Source organism: Cyrtonyx montezumae, unplaced genomic scaffold (assembly GCF_038088225.1).
Source record: "Cyrtonyx montezumae isolate F1298 unplaced genomic scaffold, pur_monq_1.0 scaffold_57, whole genome shotgun sequence".
NCBI classification, from domain to species: domain Eukaryota; kingdom Metazoa; phylum Chordata; class Aves; order Galliformes; family Odontophoridae; genus Cyrtonyx; species Cyrtonyx montezumae.
The window spans coordinates 836490-864101 of record NW_027072064.1 but is presented as its reverse complement, the minus strand read 5'-3'; the positions used below and the strand labels follow the sequence as shown (position 1 = coordinate 864101).

The 27612-nt window shown below is 62.4% G+C and overlaps 1 protein-coding gene across 1 annotated transcript; it reads right to left on the bottom strand.

Moving 5' to 3' along the window:
- Positions 1 to 443: 443 nt before the first annotated feature.
- INTS3 (integrator complex subunit 3) lies at positions 444 to 26525 on the bottom strand. The gene is given in 33 exon segments (XM_065749043.1): positions 444 to 640; positions 1696 to 1852; positions 1954 to 2026; positions 2122 to 2142; positions 2145 to 2221; positions 3271 to 3412; positions 3415 to 3437; positions 4046 to 4117; positions 4266 to 4377; positions 4636 to 4711; positions 4964 to 5032; positions 5715 to 5868; positions 5963 to 6082; positions 6663 to 6690; positions 6693 to 6706; positions 6958 to 7061; positions 7316 to 7370; positions 7814 to 7943; positions 8791 to 8910; positions 9480 to 9586; positions 9796 to 9887; positions 10774 to 10853; positions 11201 to 11288; positions 11773 to 11964; positions 12343 to 12440; positions 14385 to 14514; positions 15033 to 15177; positions 18308 to 18374; positions 19476 to 19560; positions 19704 to 19817; positions 23041 to 23124; positions 24027 to 24110; positions 26255 to 26525. Coding segments are annotated over 33 exon segments (3093 nt in total). The 5' UTR covers positions 26357 to 26525; the 3' UTR covers positions 444 to 562.
- Between the last annotated feature and the right edge of the window lie 1087 nt (positions 26526 to 27612).

The following is a 27612-nucleotide window of genomic DNA, read 5'->3' as shown; positions in this document are numbered from 1 at the left end:
GCTCGATGGCGTTGTTGTTGGGGGGGGGTCCGGGGGGGGGGTCAGCGCTCAGGGCGGTGCCGCGGGGGTACAAAACGGTGCGAGAGGTTTTATTGCTTTTAAAAATGAAAACACTTAAAAATCACCGACACCGGTGGACGTGGGGGGGGGGGGGGGGGGAGCACCGTGAACACCCCCTCCCCCCCCCCCCCCCGAGAACCCTCCCCCCGAGAACCCCCCCCTCCCACCTCCTCTCCCCTCCCCCCCCCCCTCCATCACCCACAGCTGCACTGCTCACACCTTTATTACATCTCTCATCTGAACATCACAGCGGTGGGGGTGGGGGAGGGGTGAGGACCACCCCCCCCAACCCCGGGTGGGACCCCCCCATCCCACACACGCACACTGAGGACCACCCCCCCCCACTCCCTCCTGTGCTGGGGGGGGGGGTACGGGGGGCACACACGCACGCACGCACACGCGCGCACTTCCCCCCACCGCCACGAGGGGGCGCTCGAACCGCGGGGGGCGCACGGAGCGCAGCGCTGTGGGTGGGGGAGGGGCGGGGGGAGGGGAGGGGGCTTCAGTCGCTGTCGGAGCCCACTGCCGAGGAGCCCTTCCGCTTCCGTTTGGCGGGCTTGGGTTTGGTGTCCTCCTCCTCCTGTGGGACGGGGGGGGAGGGGAACGGGGGGGGGCGGTTAATGGGGTCCGGCCCCACAACCAACGAGGGGTCCCCAGCCCCATGGGGGTGGGGGGGGAGGAGTGCTGCACACTCACTGTGGTGTCCTGGCCCCATAGGGGGGCATACATGGTTCCCCACCCCACTGAGGGGTCCCAACCCCCATAAAAGGGCACAAGGCCCCACACCAACCAAGGGGTCCAGGCCCCACAGGGGGCACACAGCCCCACAAGGGCACACGGCCCCATAGGGCACATGGCCCCACACCCACTAAGGGTTCCCAACCCCACAGGGTGGCACACGGCCCCACAGGGGCACACAGCCCTATACCCACCAAGGAGTCCTGGCCCCATAGAGGGGCACACAGTCCCACAGGGGGACACACAGTCCCATAGGGGCATACAGCCCCACACCCACTAAGAAGTCCTGGCCCCATAGAGGGGCACACAGCCCCACACCCACTAAGGGGTCCTGGCCCCACAGGGGGGCACACAGTCCCACAGGGGGACACACAGTCCCATTAGGGGCATACAGCCCCACACCCACTAAGAAGTCCTGGCCCCATAGGGGGGCACACAGCCCCACATCCACTAAGGGGTCCTGGCCCCATAGTGGAGCACACAGCCCCCATACCCACTAAGGGGTCCCGGCCCCACAGGGGGCACACAGCCCCACAGTCCCATAGGGGCACACAGTCCCATAGGGGCACACAGTCCCATAGGGACACACAGTCCCATAGGGGCATACAGCCCCACACCCACTAAGAAGTCCTGGCCCCATAGGGGGGCACACAGCCCCACACCACCAAGGAGTCCTGGCCCCATAGAGGGGCACACAGCCCCACACCCACCAAGGAGTCCTGGCCCCATAGGGGGGCACACAGCCCCACACCCACTAAGGGGTACTGGCCCCATAGTGAAGCACACAGCCCCATACCCACCAAGGAGTCCTCCAGGGGCCCCACAGGGGGGCACACGGCCCCATAGGGCCCCCCCCAGCCCCCGAGGGGTCCCGGCCCACAGCGGGGTCGCGCTCACCGAGGCGCTGCTGGACGCCGACTCCTCCTCGGCGTTCGGGGGCTGCGCGGCGCTCTTGCGGCTGCGGGGGCTGGCGAGGGCGGCCTTGCGGCGGCTCTTGGGGGGTTTGCTGGACGAGTCCTCGTACTCCTCAGCCAGGGAGAAGAGATCGCTGAACCTGGGGGGGGGGGGGGGAGTGGGGGGAAAGGGGGGGGGAGGGGGTGAGAGAGGGGCCGTGGGGCGGCTTGTGGTGGGGGGGAGAGGGGGTGGGGGGCTCACTTCATCTTGTGAGCTTCGTCGCAGCTGGCCTGGACGTGCTGCAGGGCCTGCAGGATGGGCGTCTGGCTGAAAACTGCAGGGCAGCGGTGAGACGGCGGCCCCCCAAACACAACCCCCCCCCCCCCTCCTCCATCCCCACACCCCCACATCCCCGGGGGGGGTACGCACAGTTCTGCTTGGTGTTGGCCAGTTGAGGCGCAGGCTGTCCAGGTGCTCCAGGATCTGCTCCAGGGTGAGCTGGGCCAGTTTGCTGCTGGAGCTGCGCAGGCTGGGGGCAGAGCGCGAGCGCCCGTTGGTCCTGCGGGGTCGGCAGCCATGGACCCCTCCTCCTGACCCCCCACACCCCCACCCCGTCTCCATCCCCACCCACCCCCCCCCCCCCCCCTGCCATCTTCCCCCCATCACTCCTGGGGACACACGTGGCCGTGGGGGACATCTCTGGGGTGGGGACACGCGGCCATAGGGACATATGGGGACAGTTCTGGGATAGATGGCCATGGGGACAAACAGCTATGGGGGAAAATGGTCATAGGGACACACAGCTATGGGGACACGTGACCTTAGGGACACACAGCTATGGGGACAGACCCGGGGACACACAGCCATAGAGACATATGGGGACACATGGCCACAGGGACAGATCTGGGGACACACAGCCATGGGGACACGTGGCCATAGGGACACATGACTATAGGGATATATGACCTTAGGGACACACGGCTATGGGGACATATGGGGACACACGGCCACAGGGACAGCTATGGGACACACAGCTATGGGGACAGTCCCAGGGACACACAGCTATAGGGACACACAGCCATGGGGACACATGGGAACTCCGTGGCCATAGGGACACAACTATAGGGACACCCAGCTATGGGGACACACGGCTATGGGGACACCCAGCTATGGGGACACACAGCCATGGGGACAGTCCCAGGTACACACAGCTGTAGGGACACACAGCTGCTATGGGGACACACAGCTATGGGGACACACGGCTATGGGGACATACGGCCATGGGGACACACGGCCATGGGGACAGTCCCAGGGACACACAGCTATAGGGACACACAGCTATGGGGACACACAGCCATGGGGACACACAGCTATGGGGACACACAGCTATGGGGACACACGGCCATGGGGACAGTCCCAGGGACACACAGCCATACAGACACATGGGAACTCCGTGGCCATAGGGACACACAACCATAGGGACACCCAGCTACGGGGACATACGACCTTAGGGTCCCACGGCCACGGGGACCCCCCACGTTCCGCCCCTCCCCCCCCCCACCCCAGCCCCCCGCTCACCTCTGCCTCTTCCTGGGCAGGCTGTTGTTCTTGATGAGCAGCGCCTTGATGTGCTCGGCCAGCAGGTCGTCGTGCTTCAGCCCCCAGTGCCGCAGGATGCTGGTGGTGAACTGGTCGTCCGGGTGGCACGGGCGGCTCAGCACATCTTCACCATCTCCTCGCTGGGCCTGCAGTGGGGCAGCAGTGGGGCACACGGCCGACTTCTCTCTGCGGCCCCAGAGCTGTCCCTGTGGCCACGTGTCCCCGTATGTCCCCATATGTCTCCATGGCTGGGACTGTCCCCATAGCTGTGTGTCCCCAAGGTCACATGTCCCCATAGTCGTGTGTCCCTATGGCCATGTGTCCCCATAGCTGTGTGTCCCTGGGTCTGTCCCCATGGCTGTGTGTCCCCATAGCTGTGTGTCCCTATAACCATTTGCGCCCATAGCTGTTTGTCCCCATGGCCATCTATCCCCAGAACTGCCCCCATATGCCCATATCTCCTCATGGCTGTGTGTCCCATGGCTGTGTGTCCCCATATCTGTGTGTCCCCATAGCTGTGTGTCCCTATAACCATTTGTCCCCATAGCTGTGTGTCCCTATGGCCACATGTCCCCATGGCCCTGTATCCTCACGACTGTCCCCATAGCTGTGTGACCCTACGGCAGTATGTCCCCAGAGCTGTTCCCATGGCTCTGTGTCCCTATGGGGCTCTGTGTCCCTATGGGGCTCTGTGTCCCCTATGGGGCTCTGTGTCCCCATAGCTGGGTGCCCCTATGGGGCCGTGTGCCCCCACTGCTGCCCCACAGCACTCACTTCTCCTCGGCGCAGCTGCAGCAGCAGACAGGACAGCGCCTCGGGGTGCTCTGCAAGGAGAGAGCGAGTCAGAGCCGGGCAGCGTGCTGCAACGCTGCACCGAGCAGTGATGCATGGCACTGCACCGAGCAGTAATGCACAGCCCCACGCAGCCCCACGCAGCCATGCACAGCCCCACGCAGCCCCACGCAGCACCCACTTTGTACTTGAGGTGCTGCAGGATGGGGATGATGGCCTCCAGGGGAATGCTGTGCGCCAGGAACAGCTGCCACGTGCAGTACTGCTCGAACGTCTCCCAGTCCAGGCTCTGAACTGGGGGGGGGCATGAGGAGAGGAGGAGGAGCGTGATGCTCCGAGGTGGGGAATTAATGAGCTGCTAATTAACGGGCTGAGGCTGCTGCCTGCATGCAGCGAGGCTGCGATGGGAGAGCCGAGTGGGAAAGCAGCGTGGGGAGATGGACCACCACGGAGCCCAATGGGGGAGGTGGGGGGGGGGGCACAGAGCTCGTGGGGCCGTGGGCTGTGCACCCACCCCACGGGGACGGTGGGGAGTATGGGATCGGCACTCACTGAGGATGTTGAGCACCGAATCCTTGCGGAACATGACGAGGTTCCCCATCATCACGTGGCACACCAGCTCCTGCAGCTGTGGTGGGGGAGAGTGGGGGGTCAGAGGGGCGTGGGGGGTCAGAGGGGCGTGGGGGTCGGTGGGACATGGGGCTGGAGCTCAGGCATGGGGGCTGAGCACAGGAGTGGGGCTGAGCTTAGGAGTGGGGCTGAGTTCAGGAGTGGGGCTGAGCTCAGGAGTGGGGCTGGAGCTTAGGAGTGGGGCTGAGCACAGCAATGCCTTGAGGTTTCAGCCCCTCCCCCCCCCCCCCCCAAGCAGCTCCCACCTCACCTGCGCCGAGTCGATGACGGCCACGATCATGTTGAGCAGCTCACCGCTGCGCAGTGTCTCATCCGGGAACTGCGGGACAGAGCGAGGCCGGGTCAGGATGGGGGGAGGGAGGGAGGAGGGATGGAGGAGGGAGGGAGGGATGGTGGAGGGAGGGAGGGGATGGATGGAGCCCAGAGCCCAGGGGATGTGTGGGGATTCTGCCTCTGTTGGGTACAACATCACCTCCCACCCCCCAGCCCCACTGCGCAGCCCGGCTGTGGGGCTGATGCTCCCGGGAGCTGCCCCATTGAGTGCCGCCTGTCTGCAAGTGTAGGGTGTGGGGGATGAGCACTGGACTCATTGAAGCTGTACGGGGCTGTATGGAGTCATATAGGGCCGTATGGGGCCATATGTAGCAGGTGAGGGATATATAGTGCAGCCATATAGGGCTGTATGGGGCCCTGTAGGGCAGGGTGATGGATGAGCACTGATCCCAGTGCACCGGGCTCTATGGGGCAGGGCGACGGATGAGCCTTGGCCTCAATGCAGCCGTGTGGGGCTGAATGAGGCCGTGTGGGGCTGAATGAGCCCTATGGGGTGGGGTGCTGGATGACCATCAGTCCCCACGCCGCACACCGTCCCCCACCGCCGCTGGGACGGATGGAGGCAGCGCTGCGCTGTGCAACGAGAACCCAAAGCTCAGAAGCAAAGCAGCCCTTCCCCACCCCACCAGCCCCCCCCCCCCCATCCCCGCCCCACACCGCAGCCCCACCTCGGTGTAGATGGAGGGGGTGAGGTAGCAGAGCAGCCGCACGTCGTCCTCCTGGCAGGCCTTCATGTCCATCATCAGGCACGTGTGCAGGTCCCCGAGCTGCGTGGCCTGCGCGAAGGACTCGTACAGGTTCATCTTCCCCGCCGCCGCTTTGCTGGGGGGGGGGGGGGGGGGAGGCACCGGGTGAGTGGGAGTAGGATGCCGAGTGGGGGTCCCCCGGCACCGCCCCCCCCCCCCCCTCTGCCCACCTGGCTTTCAGGTAGTACAGGAGGTGGTACCCGATCTTGGGCTGCTTCTGGTAGAGCTCGGACAGGAGGTCCAGCAGCAGAGAGAAGCCGCTGTTGTCCTCCTGCATCTGGCACAGGTTCCTGGGGGGACGGCGGCGTTGGGAAGGGTGGGACGTTGGGGATGGGGCGGTGGGGGGGGGGGACGCACGTGGGGGAGGGATATGGGGGATGGGACACACTGGAGATGGGATATGGGGGATGGGATATGGGGGTGGGACACAGACTGGGGACAGGATATAGAGGATGGGATACTGGGGATGGGACATGGATGGGTTATGGGGGTGGCACACACATTGGGGATGGGATATGGGGGATGAATACTGGGGATGGGACACAGGGGATGGGATATGGGGGTGGGACACACATTGGGATGGGATATGGGGGTTGGGATACTGGGGATGGGATACGGAGGATGGGACATACTGGAGATGGGACACAGGATGGGATATGGGGGTGGGACACACTGGGGATGGGATATGGGGGATGGGATATGGGGGATGGGATATGGGGATGGGATACTGGAGATGGGATACTGGAGATGGGATACTGGAGATGGGATGCTGGGGATGGGATATGGGGATGTCACACACACTGGGTTGGGATATAGGGGACGGGAAGCAAACAAGAAAGCCCTGAGTGGGTCATGTCAGAGCAGACCTACCTAAATATTAGGTAGAGTGGCTTCCCACCGACTCCTCCAGAGACCTGCGGACAAACGCAGCCATCAGAGCCCCGTGGGGCTCCCAGCAAATGGGGGCAGAGCTCTGAGCACCGACTGCTGCGGCCCCCAGGGGTCGGCCCCATAGGATGGGGCGATGGGAACGGTCCTAAGGGAGCCCCAGGGGAGCACGGTGCTGGTTTGGGAGCGTGGCACTGAGTTTGGGCGGGCTCAGGTGAGCTCTGACACGGGCAGAGCTGGGGGTGAAAGGACGAAACGGAGAGAGAGAAATCCTTACTCCTCCGTGATTTCTTCTGGCAAAACCTCACCACGGAAATGAGCCTTAAACAGCTCCTGGAGGCAGGAGGCGAGCACCGACAGCTGCTCCGAGTCAAAGTCCTCCTGGAGGGGAGAAAGGAGGGAATGAGAAGGGAGGGATGCTCACACCCCGCACGGGGACACAGCAGCACTGCAGCCCGGGATGCCCTCGAGATGCTGAGATCAGGAGCTGCAGAGCTGGGACACAAGGGGGACACAACCCCCCCTGCAATGACAACCCCCCCAGCAACACCGAGCTCTGCAGCCTCGACCCCACTGAGCTCAGCCCTTCCCCCCCCCCCCCCCCCCCCCCCGAGGGCAAACACGGAGCCCGATACCTCCAGGACTTGATCCACGATTTCCTGCATGACCTCACACTGAGCTTCCGTATCGCTGCAGCAGAAAAACAAGAGGAAATCCAAGTTAGAAAGGAAGATACCGAGAGCACGGGGATAAGGGGGCTTTGTGCTGAGCTGGCTCTGCTCGGGACCCCCCCCCCCCCCCCAACCCAGGACCTGAGGAGGGGGTGGCCCCGCTTTGCACCCACACTCTGAAGCACAGAGTGCACAGACTCAGCCCCAGGTGCCGACTTCCAGAAGCACCCGAGACAAACTGAACGACCGAAAGCGTGGGATGAAATGCACTCAAAGCCATAAATGAGGTCCAAGCAGCCCGCTAAGCCAAGGCCCAAACGACAACGGGAGGGGGACGTGGAGTTAACTCCGAGGTCGCTCAGAGCAGAGATGGGGAACGTGGGGGAACATCTCTGCTCGGGGTCCAGAAGCAGGGAAGGATGGAGCCCAAAGGTGTGAAACGTGGCACAGCTCAGCACCCACCTCCCCTTCTGCAGCTGCAGGACCTTCTCCTTCAGCGACTCGTCCAGTTGGTCCAGGAATGGTGTGATGTCCACGGGTTCCTCCACGATGCTTTCTTTGATCGGATGAAACCTGAACTCCCTCTTCTTCCCTGCAACAGAAGGAAGCAGCCCCGGATCGCCCGCTGTCCTGGACAGAGGCACTCGAGGGGCACCGGGGCCGTCTCTGTTGCGGTGTGGGGCCGTGGGGTGGGACGTGCAGGGGGTCTGAGTGCACGGCCTCAGCCCTGGGGGACGTGTTTGTGCTCAGGGAGCAGGAAAGCAGGATGGATGCGGGCACAGGGGCGTGCAGAGCTCCCTGCAGTGATGCTGCGACTGAGACATCCCGGTGGCTTTTCCAGGCCCTCACCCGTGCGTCTCATTTAGGGTCACAGAAACCAAGTGCAGCACAGCCCAGGAGTGCCGGGGCCGATGGGGAATCCCTCACAGAGGGGGCTGTGGCTATGGGATGGGATCCCCTGTGTAAAAGTCTCCTCTGCGTGCAGCCTTTGACCCCGCTGTCAGGACTGCCACACCCCACACCCCATCCTGGGGCCGTGCTCCTTCCTCACCACCCTCCTCACCACCCATGGGAGCAGCCCAGCACAGCAGAAACCCCCCCAGAGCCCGACCCCCGGGACCGGGATCTGCTGGAGATGCAGACCCCCACGGCTTCGAGAGGGGGCTCCAATGAGTGCAATGAAAACCACACTGAGCTGCCTGAGCCCCACTCACGGCCGCCTGAGAGCAGGGACAGCGTGCCCCCAAAGAACTGCCCCACACCGGAGCAGGGAGAGCTGCGACCCGTGGGGCAGAGCAGGGCTGGCAGAGGAGCACTGCACCTCTTGCAGGAGGAAAACGTGGCTGCTGAGGTGCAGCTCTGCCCCGAGCACGGGAATCCTCGCTGCTGACGGGAACGGGGCTGTGCAGGAGGTGCTCTGAGCTGCAGCCCTCACTCACCTTTGCTGTTCAGGTCCTCCTCATCATCACTGAACGCGGCCTCGGCGTTGTCATAGCAACTGTCATCTTTGTCTGACATGTGATTGTCCATCTCCATGGAAACGGGCTCCTCAATTTTGACTGCGGGAGGAAATGCAAAAGGGAGTTGAGAGCGGAGCGATGAGGATGGGATGGCTCCCGGCATCGCCGCGGGGCAGAGATGGGAGAAGGGGAGAGAGCTCCTGGGCCAGGAATGGACAACCCATCCTGGGGATGGGACCTCCAGCAGCTCCACGCGACCGTCCCCGTGTGCTGTAGGGCTGCACGGAGGGGCTCAGCCCCATGGGGGTGGGGGGGGCAGCAGGGGCTGCTGGGGAAGCGGTGCTATGGGAGAAAGCAGAGATCCTTACGGGCGCCATCACTCTCCAGTGAGACACAGATTAGAAACGCTTGCTCTCCCCGTTTCATCTAATGAAGGCTAATCAATGAGCCCGCAGAGGAGGAAGGGCGAGCACCTCCCCGAGGAGCACAGGGCCAAGCGGGCAGCGTGCGCAGGGCTGAGATGAAGGCAGAGCACGGCGATGCGGGCACACAGCTCCGCTCTCTCCGCAGCCCCACTCTGACCTCAGAAAGGAGGACGCATTCTAGAACCGCTGCTGCAGCCCCCCCCTGCCCCCCCCCCCCGACCCCCATCCCCCACGGCTCCTTACCCTCAATGGGGGGCGAGGGGGAGCTGCAGAACTCCGGGAACTTCTCCCTCAGCATGGCTCGGAGCTCCTTGTCCAGCTTGGGGTTGTCGAAGAGAGGGGCCAGGTGGCTGTGGAAGGAAGGGGAAGGGATGAGGAAGAGCCGGGACGCGGCCCCCAATTCCCTGCAGAGCCGAAGCCCCAAAGCGAGGCCCCCCAGCAGCCACCCTCCCCTCCCAGCTCCATCACATTTGCCCCCCCCAGGTTTGCTAAGCGCGGGCCCGGGGAGGCCGCTGCAGGGCAGCTCTAGCCGTGCACTGAAACGCGGGGGATGTCTTACGCGAGGACGCGCTTCTCCACGATGTGGGTGAGGGAGTTGAAGACCCCCTGGCGAACGTGAGCTTCCAGCGGGGGGTAGAAGTTGGGAATGATCTGAAAGGGAGAACAGAGATGGCATCGGTGCCTTCCAGGACTCGACCAGCTCCATCTACGGCCTCGGGCAGCTGAGTTTGATGGACAGAGGAAGGTTTTTTATGCTGAGGGTGAGGGAAGCACTGGCGTGGGTTGCCCAGAGGCGGTGGGTGCCCAAGGTTGGGCTGGACGGGGCTCTGAGCACCCGGGTGCCCCCTTTTTTGCTGCAGGAGAAGGTCCCTTTCAACTCAAACTGCTCTGTGATGCCATGAGCCCTGCTGCTCTGGATTGAGAGGGGCAGGAGCGCTGAGTGCAGCATCTCAGGAGCCCCAGTGTGGTTCCCTGCCCCGCAGAGCAGCTCCCAGAGGTGGTACAGCCCCGAAAGCGCTGCCCCGGGGGCTGCGAGGGTCCTCTGAGCCGAGGAGTGGGGCAATAATGGGACCCTGGGCAACATTCTGCTCCGTCCACACGCAGCTCTCTGCTCCTGGAGGGAAGCAGACAACTCCCTGAAAAAAGCCGCTCTCCACGCTCTGCCCGAGGACAAAGGGAGGAAGAAAGGATGGCTCTGGCTGGGGAACAGGGCAACCACACTGTGTTCACCCCCCGGGGACGAGCCAAGCACTTCATTCGCTACTGCTACAACTCAGAAGACTTTTTCCTAACGCTCATCCTTCTGGAAGGGTTTCTCTGCAGAGCTGGGAAGTTTTACACGTGTTCCCACTAAGGAAGGACACGTGGGCTTGAGGTCAGCGCTCCAGAAGCAGCCCTGGACTACCGAGGCCGTGCTGGATGGGGGCTGCCTTGCTCGGTGGGGTCAGGCTCGGGGTGGGGGGGATCCACCCAGCAAAGTGTGGGGAGGGGATGCGGCTGCAGACCCTAAGGAAAATGCATCGAGGGAGCGGCTCACCCGGCACATGAAATCCAGCAGCGTGGCCGTGATGGCGGGGTGAGGCTTCATGGAGTGATGCATCACAAGGATGGCAGGCTCTGAGTGGGAGAGAGCAGGGAGCACGGTGCTGAGAGCCCCACAGCCCCTCCTGCTGCCCCCCCAAAAAGTGCAGAGGGTACTCCTGGCTCCCCCCGCTCTCATCCAGTTCCTAAATAACAGTCAGACCTCAGGCAGCCCCCGCTGAGCCCGGGGAGAGGATGGCTGCTACCACAATGCCAAAGGCACAACGAGAAGTGGGACCACCTGAGCAGCCCACCGTGGGCTGGCGAACCCCGGGCACAGGAGGGGAACGATGCTCTGCGCAGGTGATGTGTTGGGCCTTCCCCACCAGACCCCGCTGCCTCCAAAAGCCATCGTCCCCTTTCTCTGGCCCCTCCCGCAGTACCTATGTTCATGATGCTGTCCTTCTCGGGGTTGAAGAAGAGCCAGTCGTAGAACAGAGCCAGTTTGGCATTCGAAGCAGCGACGTTGGACTAGGGAAGGAGGAGATAAAGAAAGGGTCAAATCTGTGGGTCAGTTTTCAGAGCGTGTGGGAAAATCCCGTGCTAAAACTTCTGCTCCGGAGCAGAAGTGAACGGGGCCTCCTGCTGCACGTGAGACATCGGAGACGTGAGAGGCACCCGAGGTCTGCACAGCACGAAAAGCAAAAGCAAAGGGCGTGACGAGCTGGAAGGGAGAAGGTGAAGCTGGGAAAGCTGATCCCGGAGGATCTCACACGCAGCAGAGCCAAGGCTGGAATCCGGAGCATGCAACAGACCCACGTCCTCAGCCCTGCTCTGCAGCTCCCCCAGCCAGGGGCCGTGGGGCTCTCAGCCCCGTGCCCCCTGCTCTCTCCCAGCAGCTCCCAGCAGCACCGGGTGTGAGCAGGGCTGGGATCCCACGCGGCTCTCAGCTCGCCAGCACTTTAGGGCCTACAGATATGGGGCCGTGGGGGCACTGCTGGCCGTCGCCACTCACCGTGCAGGTGGTGAGCAGCCAGCCGATGATGGCCCAGCGCGGCAGGATGTCGGAGCTGAGCACCTCGTTGGACGGGTGCACCACGCCGCAGATGTAGCGGATGAGGTCGCAGCGCAGGGATTGGCTGTCGGGGGTGGACAGGTACTGCCGCTGGAACCAGTCCTGGTACCGCTTCTGCTGGCCGAACCGCACCTGAGAGGGGGAGGGGGGGAAGAGTTGGGTTTTGCTCGGGGGAAGTTTAAAGTCTCAGGGCCCGGGACCACCCGCAGCACGCAGCCCGGCCTGGGGGTGAGGGGGGGCAGGGGGGGGGTGGCTCTGCCTGGCTGGGAGCACAGATAAGGGCTCCTCTGTGCTGTCGCTGCGTGGCTCCGGGGTCAGAGCTCTGATAACCCACCGCAGCGCGGCCCTTCGGAGGAAGGCCTTGGAAAGCAGCCAGGAGGAGCAGGGCTCCCTGCACAGCCGCTCCGTGCCCCGGGGCCCCTTCCCATGCTGCCACCCGACTGCTGGGAGCACCCACCGCCCGACCCCACTGAGCCGTGGGTGCCCCCCACCCTGTGGGGCTCTGCTCACCCGCGAGGTCATGAAGAGCAGCTTGGTCTCCATGTCGGGGGTGAGGCGGCACGCCAGGAATTTGCGTGAGGTCCTCGACTGGAGGAGCTGCAGAACACCTGGGGAGAGATGGAAAGGGGTCAGAGCGGGACCCACCTCGGGGGGGGGTGGGGGGGGTCAGCTCGGGGCGCTCCTCCCCTCAAGGCCAAAGGCATTGGATCCGGAGAGAGATCACAGCTTTGGCTGGGAGAGGCCTGCTGGAACAAGCCCTGTCCAGAGCAAGCTTTGTCAGAGAGCAGCAGTGCAGAGGGAGGTGGGGGGGGGGGGGGAGATGCGTGGCACAGCAGGACAAGATCTGGAGGAGGGACGAGGGGATCCAGACACTGAGCCTCGAGCTGCAGCCAACACAGAGCACTCTCTGCCTGAGCCACGGCGAGGCGGGATGGGGATGGCCACCAAGCTGACCCCTGCTGCTCGTGCCACGGCTTCGGGTGCAGTGCTGGCACACAGGGCAGCACCCCGCTGCTCTGCAGCACAGCTCCGTGCTGTGCAGGCACCTTGATGCGAAGCTCAGACCCTAAGACAAAGCCTGCACGCAGGGGAAGCAGAAGGGGAGATTGCAAAAGCAGCTCTCGTTCCCAGAGGAGGGATTTATGACCCGAGCGGAGGCCGTGCCGCTGCCGGATGGGACCTGAAGGATTTACAGCACGCTGCTCCACGCAGACCGGCGGGCGCCGGAGCTGTGCAGTGCTGTGCTCACATCGCAGCGGGGGAAAAGAGTTTGGGGGAAAGGAGGAAGAGCTGCAGAGCAGCTCCTCGTGTCGCCTCCGCGTGCTGTGCCAAAGTGGGGGGGGGGGAAATATGGCACACGGAAACGTGAGAGTAAGGGCTGAAGACGCAGAGAGTTTGCTGCTGGTCAGCGGGGAAGGAAGGAGCTGGGGGCACTGATGGCAGCCCCCACTCGGTGTGGTTGTGTGGGGCCAAATGGGAACGGCCCCAGCGGCTGCCCCTGCTGACGTGGGGAGGGATGGGAAGCAGCAGGGATGCCTAAAAGGGGCCCTGTAACACTGGGAAGAGCCAGACATGGCAGCAGTGGCCTTGCAGCTGGGCTGAGCCCCCTCTGCCCCCCCAGTGCTGTCCCTGCAGCCCCCACCCAGCAAGCAGCAGTCAATTGGCACCGAAAGGAGAGGGCCTGGAGACAGAGGAGCACTCAATCAGCGATGCACTGCTGCTTTCCCTGAGCACAACGTGAGGTCTTTAACGCGGCCCCGGAGAGGACAGAACACTTTAAAGCGCCGCTTCCCAGGGCTCACGGCTGCAGACGGATAACGACGTGACAGCCCCCGAGGGAGCTTAATAATTTAGAGCCATAAAAAGCATAAATAAAACGCTCTCTCTGCCACGTCTGCCCCAGGTGAGGCTGCGCAGAGCGGCGTTGGGTGGAAAGTGATCGGGACAAACGGGATCCCATTCAGAGTCAACTGCTGCAAGCCCTGGGCTCGCAGTTCATAGGTTCATATATAGGTTCTCCATAGCAGTGCTACGGAGATTCCCTGCGAGGAAACTCAGACGCTGTCTGTGTGCTCCTGCTCATCTCAGTGCGCTGAAAGACGGGCTGCGATCAGGAAGGGTTAAGAGCAACCCCAGCACTGCTGTCACGGCCCGGCCGTGCTCTCATGGCCAGAACCGCCTGCTTTTCAGCACGGTTTGAAACCCGAATGCCTCTGCCGAGCTCCCGCTGCATTGAGGAGGGCAGCAGAAGCTGGCAAATGCCACGGGTGACGGTGGCAGCGCGGGGCAGGCCGCAGCTCAGCCCGATGCAGCCAACAGCACAGCTCTGCAGGTATCTCCTTCGCCCTGGCCACGAGATGGGCTCTGCCAGCAGCCACGGGGCCCTCAGGATGACAGAGGTGGAAGTGCACGGTGTAATTACAGCTCTGTACATATCCAGGGTGCTCTGCTTGACAGCGGCCCCAGCTCGGGGCCAGCGGGGTCACGGTGGGGCAGGACGGCCCCAGCCCCCCCTGCCCTGCCCCCCCCCCCCCCCCCCCAGCCCTACCCACCTGTGAACTGCGTGCTGAGCACCTGCGGGTTGTGGATGATGTCCTTCCAGAGCTGCTCGAACTCGGGGATCCTCGCAACGTTCTGCAGGAGCCGCACGAGGTCGCGGCCGATCATGAAGCAGTCCATGAACTGTGGGGGGGGGGGGGGGGGGGGGGAGGAAGAGGAGAGGAAAAGCATCGCATGGAGAGCTCACCTGCTGCCGGGGGGGGTGTGTGTGGGGGGGGGAACACGCCGTCCTTCAGCCTCACGCCGGCAGGGGAGGATTCACTCCGTGCACAAGATGTACGCCCCTGCCCCTGGCAGCGTGCCCCCTCTTTGAAGCCCGCAGGTTCTGAGAGGCAGGCTGACAGGCGGGAAGGTCAACGGCTATTTTAAAATGTTCCCTCTCTTGTAAAGCAAACAATCAGCCCATAAATCTGACATTTTCTCTCCAGGACCTCAGCCAGGCTCCGAAACTGGGACTATGACATCGTTCCCTCTCACCCGGACAGAGGAAGGGAGGGCGGGCAGCGCCCCGGGGCGAGGGCTCTGGGAATGAACCCCCCCAGTGCCGGGAGTGTGGGGGGGGGGGGACGGACCCCCAGTGAAGCAGGGAGTGATTCCAGCACGACCTCCAGCAGCACACACACACACAGAGCTGTGCTCACCCGTTCCCGGAGGAGGGAGATGCAGAAATCCACCTCCTTCTGGCGCAGCGCCTGCAGCTGAGCGGTGCCGTGGTGGTCCACGATGAGCCGCAGGTACGTGTACACGGCCATGGCGATCAGGATGCTGCTTTTCAGGACCCATTCTCTGCAAAGGGAGTCCGAGAAAGGCGAAACAAAACCCACAGTGAGAGCCAAAGTGAGAAGCTGTGCGTGGGCCAGAAGAAACGGAGCGCGGAGGGGCAGCGCTGCGCTGTGATCTGAGAGCCACCAGCACTGAGCGTCCCCTCTGCGTCCCCAGGGCCACTGCCACAGCACTCGGAACAGCGAGCGATGACCTGCCCAGGAGCAAACACGGGCAGCAGCTCTGCGAACAGATGCAGACTTTAGTGCTCCACCTGCCACGAGAGCAGCTCTGCACATCTGCAGTGCAGCAAGCCACGCGGGGTCCTCCCTCGTGAGAGGACCCCAGACGCTGCCCCACGCTGCAGCCACAAAGCAGGAGGGAACAACAGGGAGAAGCAGCCACCCTGGGGGGCAGACAGAGGGGAGAACTGCAAGAGGGGGGGGATGCATCTGCACAGAGGGCAGTATGGGGACCTGCCCCGCTGCGCCCTGCTTTTCCACCCAGGCGGTGCCGGGGGCCGCCCGGAGCGGATTTGTTTCTCAGCCGCCCCGCTGGGTGTGCCGCCTTCTCCTCTGCCTTATCTGACTGCAACAATAAATACTCTCCGTCCATAAAACCCAGCGAGTCAGCCTGGCTGTTGGCGCCGGGTGCCAGGAACGGGCCAGGCCGGCGCGGTGCCGGCGCTGATGGATGGGCCCCGGCATCTCCATAAATCAGAGCCTGTCCGAGTGCCGCTGCCACCTGAAGAGCCACAGCCCGGGGGCAAACGGGTCAGCGGCCCTAAATCACCAGGGGGAGCCTGGGAAAGGCTCCGGGCTGGATGCTGGCAGCTGTTAATTAGCAGGTCGGGCCGGGCACTGCGCAAAGGTTATGTCCAGGGAGGATGCGGCGGTAATTAAGGGTGAGATCCTGGGCTCAGCACTCTCCTTTTCCCACTGCAGAAATAAAAACGCTGTCTGAGAGCTGGGGGGGGGGGGGTTGGAGGCTGCTCACACCCCCAGGATCCATCGATCTGGAGGCAGTGGGAGCACAGCCCCCGGGGCAGCAGTGCCATCAGCATCCGAGCGCCGCGGGGCTGCGGAGAGGCAGCTTTGTTGTTCCTGTTTTTAATTAAAGCAAGCACTCAGCGCTCGGGATGTGGAATCAGACCTTCACCCGCGTGGTTTTAATTAGAGCTCTGGCTCTCCCCTCATCAAAGCAAAGAAATCGAGGCGCAGAGCCGCAGGTTGAGCCCCGGGCTCCCTCCCAGCACTCAGCTCCTTCCCAGCGCTGCTTCTGAACCGCGTGCACGGACACTCAGCAGCAGCAGCACCTTCATCGGCGGCCAAAGCTTCCCCCCTCCCCATCTGCTCCTCTGATAAACTCCTCGGATTTCCCTCGGCTCTCCTGCGGAGCTGAAGCCAGAAGTGGCAGGAGCTGCTCCTCCTGCGCTCGGAGCTGGCTGCATCTGTTTGCCTGGGAGGGAAAAGCTGCACCGCGCTCGGGGAGGAGGAGATGCTCGAGTGGCAGCAGAGCACGGGGAGAGGCTCAGATGGGACACAGGAGCTGAGTGAGCACAGGGGGAGCGCAGGACTGCTGCAGGGAGGTGGGATGAGACCAGGAGAGAGTGGGGGTCTCTCCCCCTCGGAGGGTCTCACTCCTCCGGAGGATCTCTCCCCTTCTCTGAGGGTCCCTCCCCTTCTTGGAGGGTCTCAGCACTTCTCAGAGGGTCTCACTCCCTTGGAGGGTCCCTCCCCTTCTCCAAGGGTCTCAAGCCCTTCTCCAAAAGTCTCTCCTTTTCCAAGGGTCTCACTCCCTTGGAGGGTCTCTCCCCTTTCTCAGAGGGTCTCTCCTTTTCTCTGAGGGTCTCACCCCTTTTTCGAGGTTCCCTCCCCTTCTTTGGGGGTCTCCTCACCCACTCAGAGGGTGTCAGCCCCTCTCCGAGGGTCTCCCCTTTTCTCTGAGGGTCTCAGTCCCTCGGAGGATCTCAGCCCTTCTCCGAGGGTCCCTCCCCTTCTTGGAGAGTCTCAGCCCTTCTCTGAGCATCTCTCCTTTTCTCTGAGGGTCTCTCCCCTTCTCCAACAGTCTCATGCCCCTGGAAGGTTTCTCCCCTTCTCTGAGGGTCCCTCCCCTTCTTGGAGGGTCTCAGCACTTCTCGGAGGGTCTCTCCCCTTCCCCAAGGGTCTCACCCACTCGGAGGCTCTCAGCCCTTCTCCGAGGGTCTCACTCCCTCGGAGGGTCTCTCCCCTTCTCTGAGGGTCTCCCCTTTTCTCTGAGGGTCTCCCCTTTTCTCTGAGGGTCTCACTCCCTCGGAGGGTCTCTCCCCTTCTCTGAGGGTCTCCCCTTTTCTCTGAGGGTCTCACTCCCTCAGAGGGTCTCTCCCCTTCTCTGAGGGTCTCCCCTTTTCTCTGAGGGTCTCACTCCCTCGGAGGGTCTCTCCCCTTCTCCAAGGGTCCCTCCCCAGTGCAGCCTCCAGCACACAGAGGCACTAGGTGGCACTCCCAGCTCCTCCCAGGGAGCACCAGGGGGACCGAGAGGTGGCCAAATAAACGCTTGAACCACACGATGGTGAACCACGGCAATAAGAGGGCCGGGGAGAATCGCTGCTCTTACAGACGGCACTTGGGGAAAAGCTAGAAGCTGTTTAAAAATAATGACCGCCCAGCCGGGGCCGCAGCGAGGAATTCTGCTTATTGCCAACGAACGGCGGCTTTGCCAACAAAGGACAATGCTGAGCCCATAGGACAATGCTTCCCAGATGGCCCGGCCCCAACAAATCCAAGTTGCAGCCCCAGCGAGGCAGAAGCTGTTTAAACACAGGAAGCTTTTTGGGCAATTAACTCTGTCCTACTCCTCCGAAAGGAACACCTCCCCCGCGAGCTCGGGAAGCGCAGGAGGAAAATATTCCTGGGATCAGCTCTGAGCCACGCGTGCAGGGCAGCTCCCAGCCGCAGGGGATGCAAGGACACGAGGACAACCCTGCAGCAAGAGGGTTCGGGGAGCCAGGAACGCACATGGAAAATACCCCCGGGGACACAGGGAGGGGACGCAGAGGGATTCTGCATGGGAAACCCCATTGACACGTTCCCATCTGTGGTGTCACGCTGATGCTGGCCCAGTGCTGCCTCCTCTTGCACACAGCAGAGCTCCCACCCGCCCCGTCCCACGGTACCTCTGCTCTGTCAGGATCTCCAGGACGTTCTCTGCCAGCCAGATGTTCTTCGCTGTCACATCCCCCCCTGCAAGGGGGTCAAGAATTAGAGGGGAGCAAAGCCCAAAAGGTCAAAGTGCCCCGCAGCCCAGCGGGGCAAAGCTACGCACATCCCTGGGTCGGGGAATGCTGGGAGAGGGTCGGGGGGGGGGGGGATCTTTGATCCAAAGGGAAAAAAAATGGGAGTAAGGAGTCGGTAATGTTCTTTCCTGGAAGGCAAAGAAGCCAGAACGGGGGGAGTCGTTTCCTGGAAGGGGTGAGATTAGGCAGGTGGGGATAAAGTGATAAAGTTCCCAGCTGCTGAGCGCACAAAGGGGCACCGCAGCTGCAGGGAATGCCCAAAGTCCCCGGGAAAGGCCACGAGTGGGGGCAGTGCCCCCCAAAACAAAGGGATGACAATTAAGGCACTGCAAAGCGCCGAGAAGGGGACGGTGGCCAGGACAGAAGGGGCCGTGCACGGGGAGGTGTGAGCAAGGAAACAAGGGACGCCTTCAGCAGCAGTTTGTGAACCGCTCCGTTCGCACGGCGACAACGGGGGCCGGCGCAGCTTGGCTCACGCTCCCTTCCCTCCCTCCCTGCCCTGAAAAGCAGACATGGCAATTTCCAGCCCGAGCTGCCGGGCTCACAATGAGAGCACGGCGTCAGGTTTTATGGTGGGCCACGAATTCCTGCGCCGCGGACGTCAGCAGCGCGGCTGAGTGGGGAACACGGGAAGAGGCACCGTTCCTGTGAAGCCGGAAAGGCGTGTGTGTGTGCACGGGGCTCACACAGGGCCAGCGGGACCCCACGGCAGCCCCAGCCCACCTTGCAGCACCTCACACGGCTCGAGCTGCCCCACGCGGGTCAGGGCAGGGACTAAGGATGATCCCGGTGCCCTCGTGCAGAGGGCTCGGGGTGAAAGCTGGCAGCAACGGGAACCAGAGCGCTTCCTGGCGGCTCCAGCTCTTGCCAGAAGGCTCCTGGCTCTCTCTGACTCATTCCTCGTGGAGGATGTTGGGACCGACGGAGTCTCGAGGGCTTCACCTCTGCTCCGTCCTCAGCAGATGAACTGGGGCGGGCTGAGCGCCCACACCGAGCTCTGGGTGCTCGGAGCAGGCGGAGATCCCCCTGGGTGGGGGGCTGAGCTCACCTGCGATCTGCTTCATGAAGGTCATGCAGACGCCGTCCGCGCCGAGCACGCCGCTCTTCACCAGCTCCCGCAGCAGCCACACCAGCTGGGCAGAGACAGAGGGGGGCATGGGGTGCGTGGACCCCCCCATGACACCTCCCCCCCCCCCGTGAGCCCACCCCCCCCAGCTCCAACGCCCTCTGCTCGCTCTCTGCCAGGGTTGGCAGCGCGGGAGCAGCCCCTGCTCACCTGGCTGCGACACGTGTCCTGCAGCTTCAGGTACTTCTCCATGAGGATCTGGTTGATCTTGTTGAGGACGATGTTCATGCCATCTCGGCTCACCAGGGCCAGGTCCCGGTAGCACTGCAGCAGGGGACAGCAGCAGAGGGTTACAGACCGAGGGCCGTCGTGAAAAACACGCAACGCTTTTTATCACAACCCGATGAGATAACGGCAAATGAATTATCACGGGGAAGGAACATCGAGGCAGGCAGGCTCCAGGGGATGACCTGAGCCCGCATCCTGGGGCTGGGCCGCGCAGAGCAGTGCTGCAGTCAGCCCAGGAGCCAAAGGCTTCCCACTGCCGAGCAGACACCGCTGCGCGGCTCAAAGCCATCTCCCCATCCCAGCTGCGGCTCTGGAGGGACCAAAACCAGAGAGGAAAGGCAGACCCGGGTCTGCCAGGAAGGATCAATTAACAAACAGTCCATCCAGAAGCACAGCGAGCAGCAGCCAGGCCAGAGAGCAAAGGTGCTGACTCGCCCTTCCCCTCTGGTCAGGACAGTGGGGGGCGGAGGGTGATTAGGAAGTAATTTGCTAAGTAGCTCTGCACAAATGTTAATTTGTGCTGGTAAATGTCACGGTATTCCAGAGAGCAGGGCTCTGGTCTCCACATCCTCCTTTGGAAGAGTTAATGAGGCCTCAGAAGATCCCTTTGATGAGGTTTCCTGTGCTCCAGCTCTCTCCCTCTCCGTTTCACTCAGCACTGCTCATCTCAAAAAACCCAAAGCAAACCAGCCCCCATCCTGCAGCCCCCAACACGCGGTTGTGCTCATGGTTGAGACTAAGGGGGATTTTCCCCCCTCAGTTGGGGGGGTGAAGAGAACCCAAATTTCTTTCTTGGTTACAACCAAAGCTGCCAACCAACCCATCATCCCCTCCCCACTCCGCGCAGATCGGAGCTGCCTCTCACGCAGGGATGGTTAATTAACAGGAAGGAACGAGCGATGAAGAACAGCTTTAAATGATGAGGATGGGAAAGAAAAAGCAAACAGACACAGAGCAGGGAAAGGACCCCAGCCCAGGGCAGAAGGACACGGGAGGAGATGTCAGCACCGGTGCTCTGCGCCGAGCGTTAATTAAAGGGAGAAGCGTCGGGCGGAGGAGGGAGCCCTGACACATCAGGCGCTGTCACTTCGATATCTGAAGGCAGCCAAGTGTCCCTGCTCACAGCTAGATGTGTTTAGCACAGCTAATCTCTGTCACAGCAATGATGCAGGAGGAGGAGAGCGGTGGCCCCACGGCGCAGCTCCGGCCCCACTCGTACAGCACGGGGCTGGAGGGCCACGATGCGCTGAGCGAGGTGCCCTGCCTGGCTCCCAGGGCAGCAAACACAGCAGTGCCCCTGTGCTCAACACAGCTCAAGGACCCCTTTTTTTGCTGCTGTTTCTTCTGGTGAGGTTACGGAGCACTGAGCTGCGTTCGATGCTCCCGGACAGAGGTGGGAATGCTCCTGCAGACACACGGGGCTGTGCTGAGCCCCGGCTCTGAGCTTCTTGTGGAGGACAGGCAGAGCTCTGCCCATCGAGCACCGATTTCAGAGCTCTCTCAAGAGCTCTGCAAGGTGCCCTTCCATCCGGCAGGCGTCAACCCCTCTTTGTGGGCAGGGGAGCAAAAGCAAGGAGAAATTCACCCCCTGAAATCCAGCAGAAAACTGCTGGCTGGGCCCTGGCCGTGCTGTCTGGACACCGGGCAGGTGGCACTGAGAGCTGACAGCACAGCCCAGCAGACCCAATTACCCCCTAAAGAAAAGCACCGTGCTCTCGGGATCTGATCCGACAAGAGCAGCCATGTCACACTGCCTGCAGGTACATCCCCTGCCAGCTCGGCCACACGCAGCCAGGCTGCCTGTCCCCTTGCCAGAGGAAATTACAGAGGGGAAGGCACTGGAGAGGCTCCACTCGGCCCCTCGCAATGTGATTGCCAGGCAGATTAAATGCTGCAGCTCTCCAGACTCGCTGCCAGCACAGCGAAGCACCTGCCCTATGAGTCCTGTGCTGCCATGCTCAGCTCCCAGGCTCTGGGTATTCCCCTCCAGCTGAGGTGCACTGTGTCCTGGAGGAGAGGAGGACATTTACTTCGATGTGGAGGAGGGGAAATGTCCCACGGGTCAGCAACAAGAGCTGCTCTTTGGCTCCCACACTTCCAGTCGTGCTCTGTGCTGTCCTGATTCATCCTCTTGAGGTTTGCATGGCCACTGCCTCACGCTCAGAGCACGAGGCAGAACGGGGCTGGAGGGAGGCAGGGACCCCACCAATGGGTTTGGGAAGGCTTGAAGGAGCAAAAGAGCCATCCCACCAAGAGAAAGCCAGCCTGCAGCAGCACTGCCAGCAGCAGAGCCTCGAGGCTCCCAGGAGAGGTGTGATTTCCTTCTGAGATGCCATTTCTGGGACAAGGACCGCAACGCCGCGACAGCCACGCATCGTGAGAGCTCATCTGGATCTGCTGCTTCGGTGGGGAGGGCTCTGCCCTCACAGCAGTGATTAAATCAGAAGAGAATATGCTGTGAGTCACCACTCTGGGTCCAGCACAGCCCCAGGGCTCGCAGTGCATCCCTAACAGCGCAGCGAGAGCCTCCTCCAACCCCTTCGATCCCGTGCTGTGCACCCAAACGAGGACCCCCGGGTACCCCCCACTGCACACAGCCCTTCCAGGGGGGCTCCGGGACCCCCCTGTGCTGCACAGAGCTCTCCTTTCTTCCAGCTCCCTCAGTTCACAGTGCCAAACCCGCAGCTGAGAACAGGCAGCATTCATCTTCGTGGAGATGGCTTAACAGCAGTTATAAAAAAAAGAAATCACAGTTTACAGCAGCATTAAAAAGATAATAATAATAAAGAGTGGCTTAGAAATTAAATCTGCTCTGCGAAATTATTAATAGAGGCCAACAACGAAGGTGCAATTTCCTCCAGGAATTGAATGCATCTCTCCTCCAGAGCCCAATGATTTCGGGAGGCAGCTATAGGCAGCCCCCCCCCCCCAACACACAGACCCCTCCTGGGCCTCCGAGGGGAAGGCAGACGCTGGGAAAGGCTCCACAGCTTCTTGAAGACTCAGTACGTGCCTCCCATAATGAAAACTAATTAATCCTGGGGCTGTGGAAGGACACAGCCACCCCTCCCTGGTGGCAGCCCGCCCTGTCCCGAGCAGCTGCTGTGCCACGTGGATGTAAGAAAACCAGGAGCAGCCCAGAGCTGCTGCTCTGCTGTAGGAAACACAGCTCGGCGTGGTGGGCTGCTGCTGCCTGGGCAGCAGAATCCCTCAGGGATTGATCCTCTGTGCACACCAACACGTGGGAGAGTGCTTTTACCTTCTGTGCCTGAGAGGGCTCGGTCAGGACCAGCGTGAAAAGACCCAGGCAGATCTCCTCGTGCTGGGGGGTTCCTTTGCATATCTGGAAGGAAAAAGAGAGCAGGTGCTCAGGAAGGCAAGCGGGGTGGGAAGCTCTTCTCGAGGCAATGAAACCACCAGTGGAGCAGCCAGGAGTGGAATTACAAAGGGATCAGAAAACACGTTGGAGTCCCTGTGAGGTTTGCACACCTCTGTGGTGCTGCCACCGGTGTGAACCTCTCAGAGCAGGGAGATTTTGGGCTGGGCTGTTCCAGGATGCCTGGGCACCTGCAAAAGCACTGCAGCTCCGAGCCTCAACCTGCCCGGCGTGCAGGACAGCCCGGCCTGGCTCTCCAAGCCTCTTCCCATTAAGGAAAGGCAACTTGGTGCCACTCACTCCAAGAGCCCAAGGTGTTCTGGGGAGGAAAAAATGCAACCAACATGTCTGAGAGCCGCTGAGATGTAACACAACAGTTCTCCTTATACGGTAACATCTGCAGGCGAGTATTTTAAGACCACGCACAGATAGAAATAAATGCTCCATCCTTCAGCAGAAGGACGGAACCTGCCCTTCCCAGTGGTCTGGACTCTGGCTGTTTGGAGGCCAAGAAAAAGCTGATCTGAGCAGTACAAAAATACATCAGAAACACAAACACTGAGAGCACGTGAGCCGAGGTGCAGTGCTCGCACGCTGCTGAACGCTCAGCAAGGAACTGCCTTCCAAATCCAATCCTTGGTGAGCATTAAAACAGCAGTGTTTTGTCTTCTGGCTGTTCGCAGCTCCTTGCCAGGTTTAAGGATGAGGGAGAACACAGCAGGCTCTGTTCCCTCGTGATTGTCCCTTTCTGTCCGTGCTTGCTCACAGCTGGCACGCCCGCTCTGTGTGCCCACAGCACGTCCTGAACTGTTTCTTCCAGGCTGAAGTTCTCACCTCTGGAGGGGGGGTGGGGGGGAGATGGCACTTACGTGGGCATTGAGGGCATCGTTGGCCTCCCGCTCCGACAGCCCGTTGGTCAGCGAAGTCACGATGCCCACGCAGCGCTCCAGCCTCTGGAACAGACCAAAGCATCAGCAGCAGCGCAGGGATGAGAGCAGGGCCCTGCTCAGGACCCACACCCCGACCCACGGAGCACCCACAGCCCCAGGGGGGTGAGGGGCCTCGCTGCTCTGTGCACGTGTTTGGGTGTTGTTATTCAGTGACACCAACAGCGGTGTTGTTTGGATCAGGGGTTGAGAGGCAGCGTGCAGAGCTGGGATGGAGGTGGGCTCCACAGGGCTGCTCCAACCGTGAGCCAGAGCACCCCGGGGTCCTGCGAGCCCCCTTGAGCCCACCCAGCACCCCGAGAACCTTCTGCTGCAGCTGCTCAGCATCTGAGCAGCAGGAACAGATGCCTCCACACGAGCACCCCTACGAGATGACAGAAGAGCTCTCCAACACACGGCACGTCACGACAGCGCTGGGGGAGCAGATGCTGAGAGCTCCCACTCAACTCGAGAGCAATCAGAGCGGCCTCTGAACGGGGCTTTGCAGAACAGTCCTCCCACAGCAACAACCGATGGCTCTGGCTGTTAAGAAAAGTCCTTTGCAGGGCCCAAATGGTGCTGGTGTCCGACCCCGCGGGCCCTTCAGATCATTGCAGTGATGTTTGGGGACGTGGAGCTGAATGGGGACCCCTCTGCGTATCAAAGGGGCTGCAGTGTTGAGAAAGGGGTCAGCAGTTCTCCACTCAGAGGCAACACGAAAGATGTACTGGTCAGTAGTGCAGGGATAATGCCTCTGTCACACGGGCTTTGTTCGAGGCACGGCGATGGCATTATGAGAGAGCAGAGGGGCAAGAGCCATGAGAATCCCCACTCTAAAGCAGATGGATTGTCTGAAAGGGAGGACGAGAGCCAGAGCCTGGCAGACCAAGTCAGGAAAACCTCAGTGTGAAGCAGGATGACTTGCTGGCAGACAACGCAGCTAACGAGCCACCAGAAGAGCTCTGGTGGTCCAGCGACCACTAACACCTTTAATCCCAGGGCAGACACACCAAGCTCGCTGCTACTGGGCACACGAGCCACTGCAAAACTGAACTTCCACCTCTGGGCAACCGCTCCAGCTCACATCCCAGCAGCAAGCTCTACCAAAACCCACAGTGAGCCAAGAGGACGGTGTCTTTGTGCCAGCACCAGGCACGAGAAGGGTCAACGAGCTGCAGCCCTCCATTCACCTCCTCCTGCACCAAACCACCACTGGAGGGAAAGGCTGAAGCTTCCTTCTAAACGCTGCAGCCCGATGACCTCAGAAACCTCACAAGCACACGTGGGTCTTCGTGCACAACCTCCATTTGTTGGGCTCTTAACACAGGCGACAAACTTGTGGTGGTAAATCCATCAGCGCTGATATGCTTGGGAGTATTACTGGTAGCTGAGCTTGTGTTTTCAAAGCAGGCCCACTCTGGGGAGGCCAGCAAGGAAGGAAGGATGGAGGAGAAGCCACCAGGAGCCCTCTCGTTGTCACCTCGCTGCCCTGGGCTCTGTCCTCATGGTGGGGCTGATGCTGGAGGTCCCCCAGCTCCCAGCAGATGCGTGCCAGGCAGGCAGAGCAGCACGGGGCCGACCTGGGAACGGCCTGGCCAGAGCTGGACAGGACCCAAAGCACACACGGGGAGCGCCGGGCGCTCTGGAGGAACATAAATACACTCCGACACCAGACCTTGAGACCCAGCCGTTCCAGTTACCATCCTGTTTTTCTCCTACAACTGAAACCCAGCGTGATGTTTCCTCAATCTGCTCTGCTTCTCGAGCCCCAGGTACACGCTGCCATCCCACAATCAACAATGCTTCCCTCCCACAAGCACAGCCATCCAGGGGGGCACGCCAGAGCCCCACCCAGGGTCAGAGCCCTTCAGGAGCTCGTCCTGCGAGCCAGGCCAGAGGAGATGCACCCACTGCCTCTGAGCCCTGAGCCCAGCTCCCTTCCCCAGCTCCTGGGCACTGCTGACAGCCCCCGGTGGTCCCTGGGGGGCCCCCAACCCTCTTTTACCTGCAGGAACCTCTCCGCTGATGCTGCGGGAAGAAGAGCCCAATGCATGGCCTGGCTTTGAGTGAGCTCCCCATTATCTCAGCCCCCACAGGGAGGGGTGAGGGGTGCAGCACACGTTCCCCTGCCCACCTCACCCTGCCCACCACCCCCTCCCCCCGGTACCTACCTCCTCCAACTCATCCTTGGCATCCAGAAGGGTGGAGAGCAGCAACTTGCCTCCTCCTCCTCCTCCTCCTGTCGCTCCCCCCTTCCCCTTCTGCATCTCCATTGCTGCCGGGGGGAGCCCCTACCCGAGGCGGGCGGGGGAAGGGGGGGCTTGGCCTGAGAGGAGCCCCCCCCTTTTGCGTCCCCAGGGTGGGCCCGGTGCCCCCCCCCAGTCCTTCCCAAGAGGAGGATGGGGGGGCTTTAAGGGCACCCCCCGCTACCCCCGCAGCACTCCGCGCTCGTGCGGTGGGGATGCGTGGGCACAGCAGCGGCGTGGGGGGGGGGGGGGAGGCGGAGGCACGGGGGCACCACGCCCGTGCGTGAAGCTGGAGGGGTCACGGGTGGGGGCTGCTCTTCGACCACGCGTGGAACCCCCCCCCCCCCGCCGCCGTGCTGGGCTGTAGGGGGCCCGGGGGGGGCGCGACGGGGGATGCGGGTAACACTGAACGGGAGGAGGGGAGGGGGGGGCTCCCGCGGAAAGGAAGAGAGCTCCGGAGGTACGAGGAGGCGCCGGGGCTGACAGCTACTCCAGCGGAGGGGGCTGACGCCGGGCCGGGCCGGGAGCGGTGGCAGCGTCGGGGGGGTAGGGGGGGAGGTCCCGGTGCCGAGGGAGGAGCGGCCGTTCCGCGCCCCCCGCCCAGCGCCGCCAGCCGGAAGTCACTGGGAGAGGGACGAGAGGGACGGGAGGGCCCGGGCGGAAAAGGAAGCTCCCGCCGCCGGAAGCGCCAGCCCTTCCCTGTCGTTGGCCAATGGAAGCAGAGTGATGGGCTTGAGTGGCGGGGAGCGGAGGAGGGGTGGAAGGGCGGGGCAGGGAAGAAAGAATCGACCAATGATGAGGTGGGGGCGGGGTCTCCACCGATCCCAGGCCCCGCCCTCAGCCGTGGGATTTGGGGACGCGCGGCTCCGGGGTCGCGATGGGACGGGACGGGACGGGACGGGACGGGACGGGACGGGACGGGACGCGTGCACCGCGAGCCCCCCCGGCTCGGCACGGACGGGACCCGGACCCCTAATACCCCCCCGGACGGACACAGCCGAGCCCCGCCACCCCATTCCCAGGGTCACGTGCTGCCAGGATCCCCAATTACCCCCCCCGCATCCCTCCGCAGGACCCCTCTATAACGCACCCCGCGTGGAACGTTCCCATTCGCCCCCCCCCACCACCCTCGTGACTCCGTCTCCATATCAATCCTCCCCCCCCCCTCCAATTAGTTATTCTCCATTCCCCTGAGCCCGCCCCTACGTATGTGTTGCCCACAGTGGGGTGGGGGCACCGGGACAGGGGGCACCCCATAGCTCAGTGGGACCACGATATGAGCG